Source organism: Pseudopipra pipra, chromosome 1 (genome assembly GCF_036250125.1).
Source record: "Pseudopipra pipra isolate bDixPip1 chromosome 1, bDixPip1.hap1, whole genome shotgun sequence".
Taxonomy (NCBI): Eukaryota; Metazoa; Chordata; class Aves; order Passeriformes; family Pipridae; genus Pseudopipra; species Pseudopipra pipra.
In genome coordinates, this window is record NC_087549.1 from 135,328,757 (window position 1) to 135,350,501 (window position 21,745).

General features: G+C 37.3%; 2 protein-coding genes across 3 annotated transcripts in view; both read left to right on the plus strand.

The window, feature by feature from the left end:
- Positions 1-10,953, plus strand: part of LOC135401986 (macrophage mannose receptor 1-like) — a 30,828-nt gene extending 19,875 nt beyond the window's left edge. The window contains exons 20-29 of the mRNA XM_064634615.1: positions 164-278; positions 906-1,081; positions 1,770-1,872; positions 3,242-3,471; positions 3,967-4,132; positions 5,481-5,627; positions 6,692-6,808; positions 7,638-7,805; positions 9,616-9,645; positions 10,030-10,953. Of these exons, the coding sequence (XP_064490685.1) occupies positions 164-278; positions 906-1,081; positions 1,770-1,872; positions 3,242-3,471; positions 3,967-4,132; positions 5,481-5,627; positions 6,692-6,808; positions 7,638-7,805; positions 9,616-9,645; positions 10,030-10,274 (1,497 nt within the window). The 3' untranslated portion in view covers positions 10,275-10,953. The remainder of the gene's footprint in view (positions 1-163; positions 279-905; positions 1,082-1,769; positions 1,873-3,241; positions 3,472-3,966; positions 4,133-5,480; positions 5,628-6,691; positions 6,809-7,637; positions 7,806-9,615; positions 9,646-10,029) is intronic.
- Positions 10,954-12,638: 1,685 nt separating this feature from the next.
- The window catches only part of LOC135401966 (macrophage mannose receptor 1-like), a 30,978-nt gene continuing 21,871 nt past the window's right edge, over positions 12,639-21,745 (plus strand). For both annotated transcript variants that reach the window (XM_064634587.1, XM_064634595.1), the window contains exons 1-6: positions 12,639-12,814; positions 15,049-15,444; positions 16,557-16,730; positions 18,566-18,724; positions 19,531-19,644; positions 21,014-21,160. In XM_064634587.1, coding sequence (XP_064490657.1) covers positions 12,745-12,814; positions 15,049-15,444; positions 16,557-16,730; positions 18,566-18,724; positions 19,531-19,644; positions 21,014-21,160 — 1,060 coding nt within the window. In that variant the 5' untranslated portion in view covers positions 12,639-12,744. The remainder of the gene's footprint in view (positions 12,815-15,048; positions 15,445-16,556; positions 16,731-18,565; positions 18,725-19,530; positions 19,645-21,013; positions 21,161-21,745) is intronic.

Below are 21,745 nucleotides of genomic sequence, written 5' to 3' on the forward strand. Positions count from 1 at the left end.
ACATTGCTGTGATTAGCTGTGTCATCTTCTTACTGGCCAACAGGATTCATGTTTAGCAAATCCCCTATCTGCTGCTCTTTGCATGCAGGGACTAGCACTGAATTGATCCAAATCAAGGGGTTTGATGCCTGAAATTCTTTCTAATCCTTTATTCTCTCTGCAGTGTTATAAAATATTTGGATCCAGAGAAGAAGAGAGTCTAACTTGGCACTCAGCAAGAAGAATTTGTATAGAATTAGGGGGAAATTTAGCCTCCATACACAATGATCAAGTGCAAGGTATGACACCTGTGCCTTACAGCACTATGTTTGAAGCCAGCACATTTCACAATCTAATGATGAGGCTGAAATGTCCTTCAGATCTAGACAGTATAACCTATAAAGGAAGACCCAGAACTGCTTGATCTAGAGAGAAGACTGGAGTGAGATACAAAAGCATCATGCAGAAGGAAAAGAATAATCTGTTCCCCATGGACTTGGAAGAAGAGATAAATTGTAATAGTTTATAGCTAGGAAATGCTCACAGATATTCAAGTTAGACAGTAAACAAACATCCATCAGAAATTACTTATGTGCAGTTGATGCTACATTGTGGAAGACTGAATAATCCTTTCAAGTCCCTCCTAGCCCCCATTTCTATAATACTTCCAGGAAGTCTAAATAATTTTTATCAAAAAAATGTTTCTTTTTTTCCTCTGAAATCAAACTGCTTCAGTTCAACTACCCATTGTTATTTTTATCTTTTACCATTAGCTCATAGTCTAACAATACTGAACTTGATATTTCCAATATTTTTAAAAGATGATTGGTTGTTTTATTTGTACTTTCATTTACATGGAATTTGAAGAAAGGACACTCCTTAGCTACTTTTTATTTTATTTTTTTTTTAATCTATTTTTTTATTAGCCTTCCTCACCTTCCAGCTAAAGGATATTGCCAGTGGAACATGGATTGGACTGAATGACATTATCTCTGAGGGTACATATCTTTGGACAGATGGAAGTATATTTGACTATTCTAAGTGGGCACGAGGATTCCCATTTAGAGATGAATACGTATGGGCTGACAGGAAGTATATAGAGGTAAACAGAAAAAATAATACAAGTAAACAGAAAATAATCAGAAAATGCGCAGCTTAGATAACATACTCAAGATCCAAGTAACCAACCTGACTTCTATTTCAGTTAAGATCTTGCTTTCAATAGCTTAAAGCAGAAGGTAACTGAATATTTTGAAGACCAAATTTTTAAAGCTGTACTCAGAGATTAATAGGCATGTTTAGAGTCCACGCTTATTGTCATTCCTTTCTGGAAGTCTAGAACTGCAGAAAATGAATGCTGTATTATATTTACCGCTAGAATTGATAATATTTATTAGTATTATTATATTTACTGAAAATATTCCATATTAATAGCTGTGATTTTTACTCTGGTTTACTGTTTAACCTTGTATGGCACGAGTCCAAATGAAACTCCAACAAATTCAGTACAGATTAACATAAACTACATAGTAAAAATAACGTCAATACACTCCCAGGAATTTTAATAAACTGACAAAAGTTCTTGCATTAGTCTACCAATGAAAGCACATTTGCTTAAGATATATAATATAATATATTTAATTTCCAAGAAGCAATAAATGGAAATAAGAGCCAGAAAATTAGAAAAGAAAGCTATTACATTTTTCTCCTCACATCTATTTCTATTATTTTTCTGGGCATTTTGCACTTTATCAGCAACAATTTGGGGTTTTGTTTGTTTTTTTTCCTAGACTGACTGTATTGCAATGACGAAAGGATCTGTAGATAAAGAAGGATTTTGGGAAAATACTAACTGCAAGCATAATAAAAGCTATATTTGCCAGATGGACAGCAGTAAGTTTTAATTTTCAGGGGTATTTTTTGTTGCAAGACATTTACTGAACAATTTGAGCATTTAAGTCCTCAGTTGCAACTGCACGGCTGTGAGTGTAGCAGGTGGGGTGAGAGAAGCAGGGCTACTTCCCCAGCTAAGGAATTCCAGTCACAAAAGTCACTTCGGAATAAGGACTATAGAAAAGATTTTGCTTTATGACCTCTACCCTATCAGCACACCTATCAACACTCAGAGAGGCTGACTGTAGATATCCACACTTAAATCAGTTGCCTGCATGTGGCAAGCAGATACTTTGAAGGAAGGATTCACCTGCCTCATCATGAGAAAGATGCCCAAACCAGCTTCCTAGAAGAGCTGGACCTTCAAAATACCTGTTCTCTATTGACAGAAAGGTTTAGCCATCTGTGCTTTACCCAGCTGTCACAGATATAGGTGTCTGAATCCAATTATTTTGCAAGTACAGTACAGAAGTACAAATCCAACAGTGACCTCCAACTGAGGGGTTAAGTGAGGCCAGTTAAGCTGGTTAGTTTGCTTGTCGGTCCCTAGCAACGCCTTCATGCCATAAGAACAGCAATAGTCAGAAGGGCAAAAGTTCTAATTTTCTTTGTGTAGCCTCAGGGTGGGAGACATATCCGGAGCACAGCTACACTGCAGAGTTTGCAGGAATAAAACCAGGGAACTGCTGAGCAACAAGTAAAAATACAGGAAGAAGCCACAGCTGGGCCAGATGTTTCACGGTCTCTGTCCCATGCAAGTGCAGAAAGATGCACGAGGATGACACTAGCAAAAACAATTGCCAGGGCATCCTCAGCAGTAGCTGAACACAAAGACACTTTTTGTCCCTTTTTCTGTCCCCATCACTGGCTCTAGGGCCTTTGCCTTCTGCTTCCGCATATATAATTTAAGGCACAACTGCAATTTCCTTTTTCACTTCATCCTACATGTAGCAGTTGGGTCACAAACTTTGCTTAGAATGAAATTCACCCCTATTTTGAGACTGAAGTGACGTGGAGACCCTGTCCTGTGCTTGTGCCTGGGAGGAACTTCACCTGCACTGAGGGTGGGGGACATAGAGAACTCTGGGCAGAAGATCTTGGTGGGACCAGTATTTACATAATTTCATCTGGTCAGTGTATGTCTATAGATACACACAGCTCATTTTCTGCCTCCCCCTAATTTCTGAATACACTATTTACGCTATAGTTTAAAATAATTTCAAATTACCATTACAGTAAGTCTCCTGGGTTTTAAATAAGAAATGCTTTTGCTTGATGCATTATATTCATATGTTACTCAAAAGTGATGCTGCTATCTGACAGCTAGTAATTTTCCCCTTCCTCTCAAATTTGTACCTCTTTCCTACAGAGCCTGAACTGTTTCATTCCACAAGTGCTCCAGATTCTGATTTCATCCATTATGGTAACAGCAGCTATTTAATCATTCCTTCTAAAATGAATTGGGAAGAAGCAAGAAAAGCCTGCAAGGAGAAATCTTCAGAGCTTGCCAGCATTTTTGATTATTACAGTAATATATTCTTGCTGCTGCAGGCAGTGCAATATGGAGAGCCTTTATGGATTGGGCTCAACAGCAATGTGGTAAGATTAATAAATTTGTAGTTAGTGCAGTTAAATGCTATGATTGGGTTACTATCAGCAAAAAAGGGGAGAAAGGAATACTAAACATAGACTCAAGAATTTCTGCTCCTGCATATTTATCTTTTCTTCCTTACAAAGTAATAATTTTCTCAGGTTTTTCATAGTGATAGCTGCAGTTTACTCCTGAATGTTTCTCCTCAAAACTCCACTGGAGCTTAACGTGCTTGTTTGACAGCCAGCCCTGAGACCTGTTTCCACCTGAGCTTTCCACAGATTTCATGTTTCCCAACATGGGAGGCATACTGCTGTGTCTTGTTTTTATGTTGCCGAATTCTGATTCAGTATTTTAAGCCAGTATTTTAACAGTACTAGGACAGATATACAAACTGAGGTGTATATATCACTTTGAAAACGTACTTTTGTGTAACTCCATTTACCTGAAACAGCAGATGAAGAGTGTAGAAAAATTCTGTTAAATGTCTGTTTCAATTTTAGAATCCTGGCTATTATAGATGGACCGATAAAGAGAAAATGAGCTTTTCTAAGTGGGACTATGGAGAACCAAAACAGAAAGTAGCCTGTGTCTATCTGGAGCTCTCTGGGGCCTGGAAAACAGCATCTTGTAATGAAAAACATCTTCCTCTCTGCAAAAAATTTGAGGGTAAGCTATGGTGATTTTTGGTTTTATGGCAGAAACCTTGCTTTATCTGCTTTGACTGAAATATAAATTTCTAAGTACATATAAAGGAATAATAAGCCTGAGTATGTAATGTCATTACCTTTATTTTGCAAGAACAATACTTTATTTTGATGGTGTTGTCATTCACCAGCCAAGATATTGCCATTTTACTGGACTGGAGTGATAGCTGCCTTGGGAGCAGGCAGACAGCTCACAGAGATTGTGGGAGCATTAAACATTTCACATGAAGTCTAGAATGTAAAATGTTTTGCTGACAGGGGGTTTGTGGGAAGGCCTATGATAAACGAAGTCCATTGAGTATAAAATAAATTTGGTTTCTTCAGCATATATGCATCATTCATATACTGATTATTACATCATTTCTATAAGATTCTAAAAACTGGGTAAAGGAGGGAGAGTTGTATCTAATAAAAAAAGAGTCTGGTATTGGTCCAAACAAAAGTTCATACTTCCTAGGGATTCTATGGGTACTGCTGAGAAATACTACACAATTAAAGCTATAGGCAAACCTCAGGATGGGACTGAACCTTTTTGCTTTCTCATTTCTAATACAGTAACACATTTTAGCTCTAGTGACGCAGACTTAATGGAAATTCAGAGTTTATTTTGATATGATTTTGTGTTTGTTTTTTTTTTTTAATTTCTTTTCCAGGCCATACTTTGAACTTCATATCTGTTAATTTGCAACTTTTGCTTTAAAAACACATGTACTAACTGACAATGTTGCTGTTTCTTTCCATAATATCATTGCTTGCAGGAAAATGAGGGTCTACTACATAAACATTCAGTGAGCCTCAAATTATTCTATGCATTGTCAGAGTGAAAGAAATTTTATGTAAGGATTGTTATCTTGAGGAAAATATTAAATGGGAAATTTCCACAGTAAACTAGTGTTTAGATGACATTTCATTTAAAAACAAACTTATTTGAACATCTTGAGGGTTTGGGAGTTATCTAGTTTGGGGTTTGGGGTTTTTTTTCTGCTTTTTACTGTTTCTTTTATTTATACAAATTTGTTGATTATAACAACATAAACTAGAACCAAAATCTCTGAACACTCAAATATCAGTTCAAGTCTGATTCAGTTAGTAACACAGAAGAGTCCAGGTTCACACTGAGTCATCCACTTGCTGCTGAGTATTCCTGTTCCTCACAGTCAGTCTTGACTTAGTCACTAATAATTCTAGCACTATGTGCCAAAGAATATTTTAAGTATTTTAAGAAAAGGTGTTTTTAATACTTGATTTCATATCTGAAGAACTGCAATCCCTACTGAAAGAAAGTATCCATAATATCTCATTTCTTCTAGGCGTACTTCCTTCTGATCCCCCACAGGATATTGGAAAATGTCCTGAATCTGATCACATATCTTGGATTCCTTTCCGAAGCCACTGCTATTACTTCAATGCCAATGAAATGAGCTGGGCTCAGTCTGTGACTCAGTGCATTCAATCAGGTAATTATTCTTTTTACCCAAAGATAGGATTTCAATCTTGACATAAAAAAGAAGACTTTAAAAAAAGTCTTGAAAAGTAATACTGCAAAATCTACAAATACTAAAAAAAAGGAAAATAAATGTCTAATTTATTTCCCACCATTTTGTGCTTTTCAGCTATTTTGAACTTAAGGTGATCAAATTTCCTTGTTTTATTTTTCAGCTGTGCTTGTTTCTTGTTATATTTCTTCCTTCACAAAGTTTCTCTTTATAGTAATATTTTAAATTTTATGTAATTAAAAAAAAATCAAAACAAAACAAAGCAAAACACCTGTTTCTGGCCTTATCCCTTCTTTTCCATATTTTGCCCTACACAATAGTCAAAGTAAATATCATAATAACAATCACTCCTTTCTAACACATATCATCTTTTTGTGACGTGAAAGGGGTTGCATGTGCTGCCTGGAAGCCCTTGATTGACCAGCAAGGCTCCCTGGCAGACTGCAGAGCCAGAGGAAGGCAAACATTTCCCTCCCCCTCCTTGGGGACATCTGGTCCTGGCCAAGGCCAGGAGCTGCACCTTGGCACTCTTTCACCTATGCTGCTGAGTCATCACCTACCTCATCCCTGTCTCAGGAGGCTGTGAAAGAAAAAAGGAAGCACTATACTGCCCAAAAGAAATGGATCCTTTGTTTAATATCTTTTTAGATCCTCTTGGCCCTCTTACTTTACCACCATTGCCAGTTTGAATTGCTACATGTCATCCTGTCAAACCACAAAGAGCAAATGAATAATCATCCATAATTCCTATAAAAAAATATCATCCAATCACTTGAAAATATAGTGCATTTTGCCTGGTGTTTAAAAATCATCATCTTCACTGTGCTTTCATGTCTTTCAGTTCTGATGACATCAGTCACTGTCTGTGCTGTTCCTCTACAGCTGGACATGATTCTGTGGTTTCTATTCAAACACTTGTTTACTCCCTGCCTGCAGGAGAGGTTTTATTATTAACTTTACCCTATCTCAAAAGCTGTACCTATGTTGGAGATACCTCCAATCATCTTCTATTGTTTTGTTAATAGGTGGTATGTTGACTTCTGTAGAAGATCCAGCGGAATCCAACTTTTTAGTAGAACATGCAGACTTATACACAAGCAAGACAAGTGGCTTTTGGATAGGAATCTACAGAAATGTAAAGGGTAACTATTCTAAGTACTATAAATAACCATAAATAGACTTTATTAAATGGGCAAAAATATTAATAAGATACATTGTTTTTAAGCAACTAATTGAAGTACAGTAGAAGTTCTGACCTCCGCCCTCTCTGAGGACACCTCCTATTCCTGGTCTGTGAGAAAGCCTTTCCCAGTGGGGGACATGTTCTGGCTGAGGAGCACCCATGTAGGAGCTGGGGGTGTCCAGCTAGAACCTACAGCATTAAGCTCCATTTCTGTATGGAGAAATTTAGACTACTGGCTAAAGAGTGCAGTGGAAAACACGTATCTGGAAAAAAACATGGGTATCAATCCACAGACAGTCAGAAAGGATTTTATTTTAGATTATTTTCAGCTCATTGAAACATCAAAAATTTCTTTCAGAGTTTATGCAAAAAAAAAAAGTTTTAATTTTAACTAAGCATATGTTTAAGCATTGCAATAAAAGTTGCTTGATTTTCACTGGATGCTGCTGAAATAATGATTTAGACATTAGAATAAAAAAGCATAGATTTAGCTTTTTTCAGTTTCAAACTTTAGTATCCTAGACAAAAATATGGAGCAATATAAATTAAAACTAAGTTATGACTGAAAAATCTGCAAATCATAATGTGGAAAAGCAATTATACCCTTTTTGAGAAGAGAATTAAATCAAATCAAATCAAATGCATTAGAAAACAACTGCAGATGGAATTTTTGAAGAAAGTATTATTGCTTTATTAGGCTGAATAAAGTAATATTGCATTAATATTCACTAAGGTGAAGACCTTTCATGTGGACCTATTAGTATTGATACTAACATTTGCAACATTAGGGCAACTGCTTTGGCAAGACAACAGTGCCTTAGACTTTGTCAACTGGAGTGAAGGAACCCCCTCAGAGGACCAGCTTGATTATTGCGTGGAGTTGTCTGCGTCCACGGGTTACTGGAGTATCCTTCCTTGCTCTTCCCAAAAGGGTTTTATTTGTAAGAAGCCAAAGAGTAAGTGAATTTTTTAATATTTGTTCTTGATGTTTAAGGGTTTTTTTAGTAGTACTAGCACAATATGATCATTACAAAAGATCAACATAAAACAGTCCTACTTATCACCTGTTACAGTGTTCAGACAAAAATATTTTTATATTGAGTTATCCTTTTTTTGTTTGCCCTTTTCATGATTCCTTGCTTCATAACCTCAGATTTGCTTACATTCTGTGATGAATATTCAATTAATAATTAAAAATTATCAATATTTTCTGAAAAAAAATTTAAACTCCTCTGTTATTTTGTTCCCCTCCAACATAAACACATCTTTTCCTACTAACTCCATCTTTTCCTACGAACATTCCTATTGTCTTTCTGTGGAACAAGGGCTGCATCAATAATTTGCTATTCTTCCTCTTGCTGTACTATGATACATGCTGTTCCAGTAGGAGATGGATGAAGCAATTCTATTTAAATAACAACAGAACGGAAGCATGATCCAGAGAGCATATAGTGACCTTTGAAAAGAGTAGAAGTGTTTTGGTTAGCATTTTTTTTTTTTTTAATATTGTGTTTCTGTGTAACTGAGCACCATCTGCTTTGGTCAGGAAGTAGAAATATCAGACTATTTTGAGCCAAGTAGCCATGTGGTTATTTTGAAGTTTAACTGTTAATTCTGAAAAAAAGCCTGATTTCCTGCCCTGTTTCACAACACTGAGGTTCAGGATGTTTCTGAGGTTCAATCCTTTGCCCCCAAAGCAAAGCTGCAGCAGAGGCGGGAAGCAGCATCACAGCAGCGTTCAGCAGTGTTCAGGGCATGTTCTGAAAAGGAAAATCCTGCTTTTAGGAAAGCTCCTAGTTTTCTTTTGGTAGTCAGGCAATGGACACTACTGAATGCTAATTCTTTCTTACCAGATGTGTCAGAAAGTATAAACTCACTGTCAACACACACTTTGTTTGACGGGTTTGACTGTGAGTGGCCCCGACATGCAAGCTAAAGTACAGAGGATATTCCCTGACACGGGGTTCTCCAACAGAACAGTGTTTCAGCACAACTAAATACTCATTCCATTACAGCCAGCTCTGCATACTTTCACGGAACAAATTCAACTCTTGCTTTTCCTTCGTGCTCACAAACACAGGAAAGCTCAATGCATTGCTTTGCTGCTGCCGCAGCAGCCCAGCTTTTGGTGTATCCCACTCTGCCTGGGGGTCCCACTGCCCATGGGGAAGATCCACCCACTGCCCATGGGGAAGATCCACCCTTGCCGTGGCCTCCACCCAACTCCCACCAGCTCACATCCAGCGCACAGGAAAAACCTTGCAGATGGCGCCCTCTGTGCACAGCTGGGAAAAGCTGCACAAGAAAACTTGCGCTTACAAATTTAATTACAGATGCAAATGAATTTTGGTAAACTAAGGCCTGCTGGGTCTCAAAGCAATTGTGTGCAGTACGGGAACACTCAAATATCCTCAGCAGCTGATCAAGTTGTTCCCAGTCTCTGCAGGAATCAGCCCCAGTGAAATGGACGTGGTTTGTTAATCAGGGGAGAAAAGGCAGTCCACCTAAAGCAGCCAGAAACTACCAGTGCTTAGACACTTTTTGGTTTTAAAAAAAGAAGCAAGAAGAGGGCTTTAATATGCAAAACAATGCATTTTTATTAAAGGAAATATCTGTCACACGTTTTCATCTCTGTCAATTTAGCAGATGTGTTTCCAGGAGAAATTATGATGTGCAGATTACCAGACCTTTTGCTAACATGAAACTGTCAGGAAAAAATGTGACCTTTTTAGATTTTGAGTTAACACTTGTCTTTATCTTTGACAGCTATTCTTAAAGCAACTGCAAATGTGGAAGGTAGGATTTTTTTTTCCTTCCAAATTGTTTCAAAGATACATGAAAATAAAAACTTGGGGTTTTTAATTAATTTAATATTATTTATTTGGTTTATATATATTTATTTATATGGATTAATTTACTTAGTTGACATTGAATTCTTTCCCAGCATAATATAGCAGTACCTACAGGACAGAGGGCATCCCAGGATAAGCAAATGCTTTGGTAAATTGATCATCCCCTCCTTGCTCCTTCTTCTGCATGCTAAAATCAATGAGGAGGACTGACCCAGAGACAATATAATAGATTTTAACCCTTGTAATTAAAAAAGGGGGAAATTATAGTTTTCATACTTATTTATGGCTACAGTAAATCCATTTCTATTTGCTTTGTATTTATTTACAGATGCCAAAAGGGACAAAGCCAATGGTCACCTGAATATGTGGATACTACTCACTCTGATCCTCATCATTTTATTAGGGATGGGCTTCATGATTTATTTTGCATTCAAGATCAAAACTCAAAGTGGCACTGCAAGAAAGGAGAGGTGGTGCAGCAGACAGATAGAATGCAGCCATGCCCTACCTGGAAGGGACAATGAAAGTGATTCTACCAGCAACAAAGAAAAAAATGAACACAGTGTTGTCTGATGGGATAAACCAGCCAAACTAAATGGTTAAGCTTAAAAAAATATAGCTGAAACAAAGTAAATCTTAGTCTTTATTAGATGCATGTAACTTCTACTATGAAGTAAAACTGGCAGTTATTCCTTTGGTAAGGATGAAGAACTATTGCTCTGTGCACTTCAATAAATATTCTCAGGTATTGATTAAGTTGGTACTGCACAAAATGGCTAATTAGGCAAACATGAAAAACAACAGAACTAGTGGGAATTTAGATTTAAATGTTATGGGTTAATGCCATAGTGTTGTTTTTATTTAGAGATTTGTGGCAGCAGTGCATACAGAGTCAAGACTAATATTGAGCACTCTTTTTGCTGAGCACTCAGCCCTAATACCTGCACCTTGAGCATATCTAACCATACTGTACTGAAGCATGCACACTGTTACTCAAGTAAAGTGGTGTTTGGAACAGAGATTTACATGAACTGTCTGTCCCCATTGTTGTCCCTGTCTTCACTCTTTACACAAATATATATCTTGCTTGTGATAATATTACAAGTGAAATGCAAATACTTGTCCTTCATGGCTTCAACTTGGATTTTGCAAAACAAGTAAATCTTGGCAAACAGTCTTTTTCTATGGCTTTGAATGTTTTTTTATCAATTATGAACATGGAGGCATATTAATAAATGATCTATATATTACAATAATACTTTGGTATTTGTATTATTTGGTTTTTAATTTAGCATGCAGAGATGTTACACAGTTCGGTGACCAAATGAGTCATCTACCTTAAAAGAGAGGCTAACAGGAGGAAACACAGAAACATGAACAAGGCACATGACTAAAAAAGGCATAAATAAACTATAAAATAAAGTAGATGCCAAATAAAGCTGGGAGAATCCATTTCTGGTTTTATTTCACTTGACTGCTCATTTTAGGATGTCTTTGCTTAATATCCTCCACCTCTCTGATAAATAAACTGACAACTGGGCACTGTGTCCATGCTACAGGCCAGTAAAGCAGTGGGGCACACCATAGTGCCTTGGTGTGAAATGTTTCAGAGGTTTACTGTGGTGTTTAAGTCTTCTATGAATTCTCTGTTGTCTATGACATACTGAAGGAAAAAAGATCTCAGGGATCTCTGGGAAAAACAAACCTTTAGAAAGTGCATAAGAACAGTAGAGGAGATGTCACATGGCACTGGATTGATAGTTTATAGATATGGCAATTAAACAAAACATATTGCAAAAGATAAGGAATAAAAGACATCTTGTACTCAAACTACTTTTACTGATAGTCTTGATCTTACACCTTCTTTTTCCCCTTCATATATACACATGTTTTAGGGTTTTTTGTAAATACTCTGACTGAATTGGATTCAGTGCTGTTTGATGGCTAATAATAAAGGCAAAGCAAATGAAAAGAGTTAACAGATGAAAAAAATTCCAAAATGATATCATCATTTAAAATCTTGACATTGATAACACAGCTCTGAAGACCCTGTACTTCTCTCACACTAAGTGATGCTTTGCCCTTGCAGAAAGTATTGTGAGATTTGTCTACATAATAAAGCCAAGAAAAATTTGAAAGGCAATTTCAGCTGAATATTTTTCCTTCTTTTTCTTCAAAATAAACAGGGGATTTTGCATCATAGCTGAAGTTCATTTTCACTTAGTAAAGGACTGAAGCTCATTTGTAAAGTCTGAAAAAAGACCTCTTTCCTTGTCTCATTTTACACTTGGTATAAAGTAAAAATTAGGTATTAAAATTCATTTGTACTTTATGGATTGAATAATTTTGAAAGAGTTTTTCTGCCAAAATCACTGGTTAACAGAAGGATTTGTAAAGATTTGGCTAATTTGTATTGGTTCTTCTAAGATAAATTCACATGAAATAACAGCAGAGTAGCTTTACTAGTTGATAAATCAGAGTAGATAAAAGCCAGGTATATACATAGTGCCCAGTTTGTCAAGTCACCAAGCAAAATTAAATTGTCCTGTCTGGGTTAATTTTTCACTGAAATAGTTAAAATTGCTCACTCCATCAAATGAAACATCATTTGTAGCAGTGAAGACCTATCTGCCTGAGAAATTTGCATATATTTTTCTCTGAGTTTCCTAGGTATTTATTTAAAATACTTCCATTTAAGTGCGCTCCCTACTTCTTTGTCTTTGAGGGTCAGAATGTTACAATTTCAAGCAGAACCAAGAATGTTAAAAATAATTTATCGGAACGATGTTGAACTGTTAAAACTTTGCCACTTGCATTTGAATGGATGGAAATTTCACTTTCAGATGCAAAGTCTGAATTTTGTAATTATTTATAGATTTCAAAATACCACATGTGACAGGATATTTCCTTATTTAGAGCCCAGAGTTTTCTCTTTCAACTAAAAATCTCCAAAACTGAGAAGGAACCAGCACCAACTGATTCCTTAAGGACCTCCACTGCAGCAATCAATTTCAGCTCATCCCTTTGCAAATAAGAAGACAGAATGAAACACTCGACCTTTTCTACAGTCTTAGTTTTCCTCTCATTTGTTTGTACTGCTTTTCAGACACTTGGTGAGTCTATTTTATCCTCTGAAAAAGTGGATGTGAAAGTGGGCATCTTTGTTGTCTTGCTGGTTTCTCAGGCTCTTTAAGATTTTTCACACAGCTTGACTACTCTACATTTCATATTTGTCCTAACAGGAGTGATCCACAGGAACTTATAAAAGACAGATACAAATGATGTTCTTTTTACTTTAAAAGAGTTGGGAAGAGTAAAAAAGGGGTAAAGCTGGGAATCAGTGCATAAAGATTGACTTTTGGGTAAAAATTAGTTATTGATTGTGTCTGCTCTGTGAAGTAGATGGACTTCATAGGGTGCTCCGTAGTCCTTGTCTGTATATGCGACTGACTTAGAAAAAATCAAAAAGAAAAAGGAATTAAATAGGATGTTTTATGTGTAGCCTTAGCATGAGATTGTGTGGGATGAGATGGAACTTGTGGATTGATATAAGATGTAACACTGTGGCTGCACAGATGCCAGTGGAAAAAAAAATTAGAAATATATGGGAGTCAAGAATAGCCCTGGAATAATCATTACAGCTTTCGGAGTAAGGAGGAGAGGCATAGTGAAGTCTCTGAAGTTGACTAAAGACAGATCACAGCTCCCTTTTGATGTAAGGATGATGACAATGTTCAAGGACATTTTTTCTTTATCCTTCAGTTCATTAGATTTGTGGAGTGGGGTACATACCACAGCTTCCAAAAGCAGATGCTGTGCCATGTGAGCTGCGCCAGCACTGCCCTGTGCAAAAAGGGGTCTCCTGCCTGGTCTGTGAGCTGGGAACCAAACTCACAAGTAGGAACCTCACAGTTTCCAGCAAGAACTTGTATTATTAGTCCCAAAAATACTATGAGGGACAATAGCTGAAACTTAGGGGACTACACTAAGCACCTATTTATTTAGCAGTAAGAAATTAAAGATTTAATAATATTTAAAACATTTTGCCAAAATGGGCAAGAAAAGAAGGAACTAGGTCTCAGCCTCAAATTTAGATTTGCAGAAGTGGCACTTCCATGTTTTACTGAGCTGATCTAAGTAATACAGGGACTTTCTGTGAGGGCTCAAGAACTATTCTTTCTGTCACAGCATCCAGGAATTTTCCAGACACTTTCTCCTCTGTTCACTACTTAACGGTGGCTTGCCCTAACATCCTTCAGTTCTAGAAATTTACTTTAGTGTTTGGAGGGGTAGCTCACTGTCCCTTATGTCTTATTCTATCAGATGGATATGGGAACAATGCTGTATCTCTGTTTCCAGGTAGTGATTTGAGGTACAGAGAACTGAAGGGTAAAGCTTTGCCCTTCTGTTCCATAGGTCCTAGAATATTGTAGTCCAAATTCCAATCCCTCATGACCCAAGGCCATGTGATAGCTGTATGCTTCCTGGAATTTTGAAAAGCATGCAGCTGTGTGCTCAGGCTGACCTACTTTGAATGTCGATAGTACAGCTGCAGTTCTGGACAGTCCTTACCAGCAGGGGATACTTGTTTCAAAGGATTACGAAATTTGGCTGCCTGTAACTCTTTGAGAGTGTTAAGCACGTTATTCAACACTCACATTGCACTATCACAGAGGCCCACACCTGTAGCATCTCTACCTCCACATGCTGCCCAGTTCTTGTGAGAATGTTTGTGATTTGATTGTGTGAATTGTGTTGACTTCTTATGATGGACATACTAATGAAAGGATACTGGAATAAGGCAAGATAACGAGTCACCATTACTCAGTTTTTTAATTCTAAAAAAAAACCCCAAACCATAACAGAACATGCCAATTCCAGAAGGAGCAAGAGTCACAGAAGGCTCACTCATTTAATTGTATTAAGCACAAATGCCACCCCATGGAAGTGTATGCAACATGAGCTAAATCTATAATGCATGAAGTGATGGCAAACTTACAAATTTTCAGTAAGGTCTCTTTCGGAAATCTTGAATGAAATGTGCATTTCAGGAGAAAATTAAATTCCATTATAATGATGACATTTCTGAAGTTGCCATAAAGTGTTTTATGTGTTCTTATTTCTCTGTATTGTATTTACATGTGGTTACATGAACTGCACTTATTTTTCCCTCCCAGAATGAAATAAGTCTTGAAAATACCATTTGATCCTTTCAATGTGACTCATATTTGCAGTCTCCTGACATGAGTCAGATCAGCATAGAATCAACAGCTCATCTTTCTCTGCACAAGCTCCTTCACCATGTGCTCACCATAAATACAGTAATCCTGACTGTTTTGTTTTACAGACGGTGAAATATTTTTAATATACAATGAGGATATTAAGCTCTGTTTAAGTGCTCAGAGTTCTGAGGCAGTCACTACAGCCACGTGCAAGAAAAACACTGACTTACAAAAATTCAGGTGGGTCTCTGATCATCAGCTGATGAGCGTGGCATTTGCACAATGTTTGGGAGTGCCCTACAAGCAAAACCATGCTAAAATTTCTCTGTACCCATGCAACAAGAAAAGTGAATTCCAGAAATGGGAATGCAGAAATGAGACCTTGGCAATCCAAGGCGAAGATTTCTTTCTCAGTGCTGGCAAAAAAGGAGAAAACATTGTGCTGAAAACAGGATCAGAGACAATGAATAAATGGAAGATCTATGGAACTATGGATGATTTGTGTTCTCGAGGCCATGAAGGTAAAGTTTAAAGGTTAACCTTGATGGTTTATTGAATGCGTTTGTTTGCCATCACAGATATGGTTCTATGACTTCTGCTCCCCTTAGTCTAACATCAGCTGTTCCCCCTGAGGCAATGGTGGATTAGAGGATGATTAGTTCACATATTCAGGCTTGTATCCTCCATCCTGGAGAAACACAGTTGCTTAGGTTCAGACAGCATGCAGTATGTGCGAAAAATGTGCTTTATTTTTTCTTTACTTTTAAAGCAAAGATGGAGGTTATTTTTAATTGTTAGCATTAACCACTTTTCTCAGTGATGCCTAGCAATAATACAAGAGGCAGTGGAAAAAAACTGATGCACAGAAAATTCCACCTGAATATGAGGACGAACTTCTTTACTGTGCAAATGACCAACTACTGGAACAGATTGCCCAGAGAGGTTGTGGAGCATCCCTCACTGGAGACATTCAATATCTGTCTGGACACAACCCTATGCCATATGGCCTAGGATGGCCCTGCTTAAGCAGGGAGATTGGGCCAGATCATCCACTGTGGTCCCTCCCAACCTGACCCATTTTGTCATTCTATGACTATAATCAAAGCACTTGATTTAACTGTATACTCTTACTACTGAGATTGTATTAGTATTGTTGGAAGAAAGGCAAAAATCTCTAAGTAATAGACCAGTATTAAATGTAAGGAAATAATTCCATGCATGCTACCTTCAGTTGCTCTACAAGATTTCAGATGCCAAGAATTGCGCAACATTTAACAATTAAATCAATGGCTTACTTTTAATGAATGATAGGAAATTATGTTACATAATAAAACAATTTCTACTTTTAGAAAATTATATTTAAATATATAAGACAAAAATCTCTACAGTTCTTTCATAGTTGGCTACAGTATGAAACTGCTCTATTTCCAGCTGTTACAGCTGATGATGTACCCCAAAAGGAAACAGTAAATTGCAAGCCCTACCAAGAACTTCCACGAAAGACACTGCTGGTGACAGCAGTTTCCCTGTTACACTGGTGTAACACTTGCCATGCTTTCTCCATGTAGTCTTATGGAGTGTACAGATACGTAGATTCATGTACATGTAATAAAATTTATCTTTGCCCCCTCAGATCTGTTTACACTGTTAGGAAATTCCAACGGAGCTCCGTGTACCTTCCCCTTCCAGCTGAGTGGTAGATGGTATGTCGAGTGCACTGCTGCTGGCAGGTCAGATGGCTTGCTCTGGTGTGCAACAACACCCGACTTCAACGTGGACCATTTGTATGGGTTCTGTCCAACTGCCAGTAAGTCCCACATGCTGACATAAATATTATAACATAACATTGTTCGGTAACTAGATCAATACTGAGATGCTGTCAATAACATGGAAAGGAAAAACCTTATAATGACCCAATTTTGCTCAAAAATGTCTCTCTCACAACATAACATTCCTAACAGAAAAATTAATCTGTTTGCTATTAGTCTGTAGTCAGGCTGAAAGTTGTCTGGGTGTGTCCATCAGTAGTCAACACACAGGAAAAGAGCAGTGTGCTTTAATATGACTGTCTTCAGCATAGAATCACCTGAAAATTGAGACGCTATTCACAGACTAATACTCATTGACACTTGGGGTAGCAGTAATATAACCTTTTCTACCCAAACAAAGCCCTGTTCTGTATAACAAGATTGGTCTACAGTACATGGGAGTATGTATTTTGTCTTCTGAAAGACATAAAATAAGAAGATTGGCTCAAAGATCTTACTGAAATAGTAGCACTGTCAGCATTTCCCTTGTAACGTTTCAGAATACATTACAAGATAATGCTACATGAACAGATAAAAGTATGTGCACTGGGGTGCAGGAGGAAGAACACCAAAATACGGTGTTAATGAAGATATTAAAAATGCTGCCTCAAAGCTAATTTTTCAGTGTGATACCACAGAATCAGCATTTGTCATTTTGATAGGAGCATTGCACTGGGAAATCAGGTTCATCTCACTCACAACCGCCAACTACCACCATCATTTTGACTGATTTGGTGAAAATTATTCCCTGGTGCAATATTGCAAGCAGTAGCTTGAAAAATCCCATAACATCCTCTCTATATAAACTAGAAAACATGAAGTATTTGGCATTATAAAATTGATGGGACATTATCACTAACATTTGAGTCTACAGTTAAAAAAGAATGTTAAAAATCTGTGAATCAGCAAAAAAAGGAAACACAATAAGAAATAGAAAATATTTCCTCTAATAAACATTCAAGAAATTTAATATCTTTTTCTCAACAAAAGCAAAATTTAGGACAAGTTGTAATCACAGCTTATTTCAGTACTTGCCCAGGGAACAGTTTTGCTTACAGTGAGCTCTCAGAAGACAATTTCTAAATTCCAGAACACATGCCAGACAACAAATACAATTCCAGCTCCTCATCTGCTCCTCACTGGACCCTTCCCCAACTCTCTTGCCCTTCTCAATGTCTTTCTTTGGGCAAGGAGCCCAAAACTGAACCCAGTATTTGAGATGTGGTGTCACCAGTGTCCCCCAAGTACAGGGGGACAATCACTGTCCTGGTCCTGCTGGCCCCAGGATAAAGCCAGGATGCCACTGGTCTTGGCCACCTGGGCACACTGCTGGCTCATGGTCAGCTGGTTATCAAACAACACCTCCAAGTTCTTTTCCACTGGAAAGCTTTCCAGCTGTTCTCTTCCAAGCCTGTAGAATCGTAAATGTAATTAGTGATGGCATAATTTCAAAAGCAAAGTTTCCATTACTGGAAGTGTTTGTACTTCAGTTGTGTTTCAGCCAAGAATAAACTTGGACATAATCTGTGAGCTGCTGAACAGGGTTTCAGAGTAGACAATGACCAAGATACAGTTTTGCTTTATTGATATCTTTACAATTTTTTTTTTTAATCTGGAGATTATAAAATTTGAATAGGAAAGTAAAAAATAAAGAATGAAGGTCCATCTCTGCTACTTTAAATTGCAAACCCTCTTTTACTTAACAAAGATCAAGCTAACTTGCTTGCTCCAGAGTGTCATTTCACAAGTAAGCTTGCAGTAGAATTTTGCCATAACATTTTGTGTAAAACGTTTATTACAAACTGAGATACTAAATCTCCTTTCTCTCACACAGACAATGACAGATTTTGGAGTACAGATCCTTTGACAGGAACCTACTACCAGATAAACTACCAGTCAGCTCTCACATGGCACCAAGCAAGGAAGAGCTGTCAGCAACAGAATGCAGAATTACTCAGTGTTACAGAGATACATGAACATATGTATCTAAGAGGTGAACTAATAATCAAGATTCAATAAAAATGTGTCAGAGAGGTTTTTTGTACCTGATTTCAAAGGTTTCAGGGGTTTAAGCACTTTACAATGAATAGCTGATGTAAAAACCCACATGTATATTATATATATGTACTAATCAGAAATAGTAAAATTACTGTAAATTAAACTTTTTATAGGTGGAACTTCTGTAAGTTGTGGAATTGCCATTTGAAATTATTTATATTATTATTTAAGAATTTCCAGATAATTAAGCAAAAGTTAACTCAAGTTCAGAAAACACCAGAAAGGTCCTAGAAAGGGACCTTAGAAGAAGAAACAACATTTTAGGAGATAGTCATTATATGACTTTCATGTTAATGAATCAGTATTCTTCATGTATATCTAATGAAATAGTTTTTTGGAAATACCATGCAAATTTTATACAGAAGACTCCTAAAAATTTAAAGACTTTCTGGATGTATGCACATTCTGTAGGATGAAAGTTCAATGTCAATTGCATCACAATCAAGAAAAGTTGTAACAGTATTAATAATAGCAATTCAGTCTTTCCATTTACAAACTTACTGTTTACATATAACTGTAGAATAGCACTAAATTCAGATAAACTACTTTGTAAAATAGTCTTTTGCAATTCTCTACCCTTTATTTACAGAAAAACCCCTTTGAGTTTATTACCAGTAAACATGGATTCTGTACTGAACTTAGAAATCACTAAGCAGACTTTTAATATCTTCTTCTAACCTTTGAAAATACGGAACATTTCCTAAGAAATCTTATCGGAATTCAATTCTTTTGGTTGCCTAGATTTGATTGACAGCAAGAGATCCTCTCTCTGGATTGGGCTTAACAGCCTGAATCTCAACAGTGGCTGGCAGTGGAGTGGTGGCATTCCCTTCAGATACTTTAACTGGGCACCAGGTAATAATCTTTTTTAACAGTTTTAGGAATTAATATTTCTCATCAGTATGATGAATGCATATTAATTGAAGTCCTGTAGTATTCCCCATGAACATGAGGAAATGGAGCCGAAAGGTATGGGAGATGTGAGATGGAAAATCTGAGAATTATGCTTTCCTTCACTAGATGTACCTTACGGAATTTCAAGAAGAAGAGCTAAATAGTCTCATCTCCTACCAGAAGCAGATAAAGTAAAAAGCACTAGATGAGCTGTGGCAAACTGGGAATGCCTCCAAGTCATTAAATCCTCTGTGTCTTTACAAATGTCACAAGGGTTATCAGATCCTGCAACCTGCAAGGACTCAGCTTGTCAGTGAGCATCACTCTTGGAAAGTCTTCCTCTTATGCTTTTCTACTCTTCTATCCTCTTCAACATTCAAGAGAGCCTGTAAATAGAGTTCACACCACTGTCAGTTTATCTTTGAAGGCCTCTTAATGATTGCCATGGCAACAATCAATTGCAGCAAATGCTGACTAAATCCAAGCATAGTCCATCTTTTGGCCTAAGTCTCAGAGATGTCACCTGCTTTTTTCTGGCACAAAGGATGAAGGAAAAGCCCAGAGCTGCTGAGTCTGGTACAGGATTTTGTACCTTCTGCTGAGCTGGTCAAATTCCTTAAGCCTTGCAGAGAAGAGGATTTGGCTCTCAGGTCAAGCAGCCCACACACCCAGAGCTCCTGTATCCCCACATGATGACTGTGATCATGAGTTCATATACACATTTCCAGTTAACTGCAAAATTGTTTTAAGTTGTAACTTTTGGGGGAGGGAGAATAAAAAAAGTAATTCATCACACTGTGGACCTCTCTGAGAAGAGGAAACCACTGACCATTCCCCAGATAGGGATCGTGGTCCTGGAGAAACTCCTGGAGGGTTCATTGAAGAGGCAGGCTGAGGACAGACACTCAGCAATTGTGAGGAGGCTCTGCTTGCAGCAAGGCACAAATCTGCATCCAAGTTGCCAAAGGGGCATGCAGAAATGACCTTTTCAAAGGGCCATTTAATGCAGCCTTTCCACCAGCGCATAGTACAGTCTCTCTTCTGAGTAACCCAACAATTTTCACAAAACTTACAGGATTGTCTTATTTTTGAGACCATTACGCTGCCATCAAATGTGGCAGAAAGTGTGAATTATGAAATAAGCATGCAAAGAAATGTTTTGATGGGTACTTCTAAATTACATTTTCTTATCTCTGGTACAAAAATAATTGTAGCAGTGAAGTCACGACCCTACAATTGACACATTAGAAGGCTGGATGTAAGTTGTTCTTTTAGCTGCTGACATAAAACCTGTGTTACATAAAAATAATTTGGTTTTTATTCCATGAAGGAAGCCCTGAGCCTGAGTCTGAAAAACTCTGTGCAGTACTAAATCCCAGAAGAGATGCTAAATGGGAAAACAAGCCATGTGATCTGAAACTTGGCTATATCTGTAAAAAGGAAAACTCTACAATGGATCCTTTCATTCTTTCATCAGGTATGTCAAGTAAATAAAAAAACCATTTTGATAAAGACAGAATTTGTGTCACTAAAATTATATTTAATGGCTATTTGAAATTTTAAAAAAAAGTAGGCATTGTAATTTGTTCTTCTGCTATGATGAGGGGTACAGAAAAAAGCATACTGTAATTTCTTTAGCCAAATATATTTAAAAACTGAAAATGTTCCTGGTACCCAGTAACCACAGAAGCATTTTTACTGGGATAAGCCGTACACTATCATGAAAGTGTCATGGTCTGCATGGACGTGAAAATACAGTTAGAGATGCCTCATCCTTCCTGCAGTGCATTCTAATGAAAACACTGAAGTTTATCACTGAAGGCTTGGTAAAGTGGCACTGGTAGGCTCAAAGCAACATCTTGGTGGTGTTGCCTGTAACCTAGAAAGATGGCAAAAAAGAGCAAGTTCCTTCAGAACACTTTTCTAGTACATTTCTCTCTGATTTATTTAATGAGACTCAGTATGGGAAGCCACGTGTGCAGAGAATTACTTGCGCTACAGTAATAATGCCTTTATGAAATATGCAGAACATAACTGGGTAGGATATATTGTGTGGAAACAC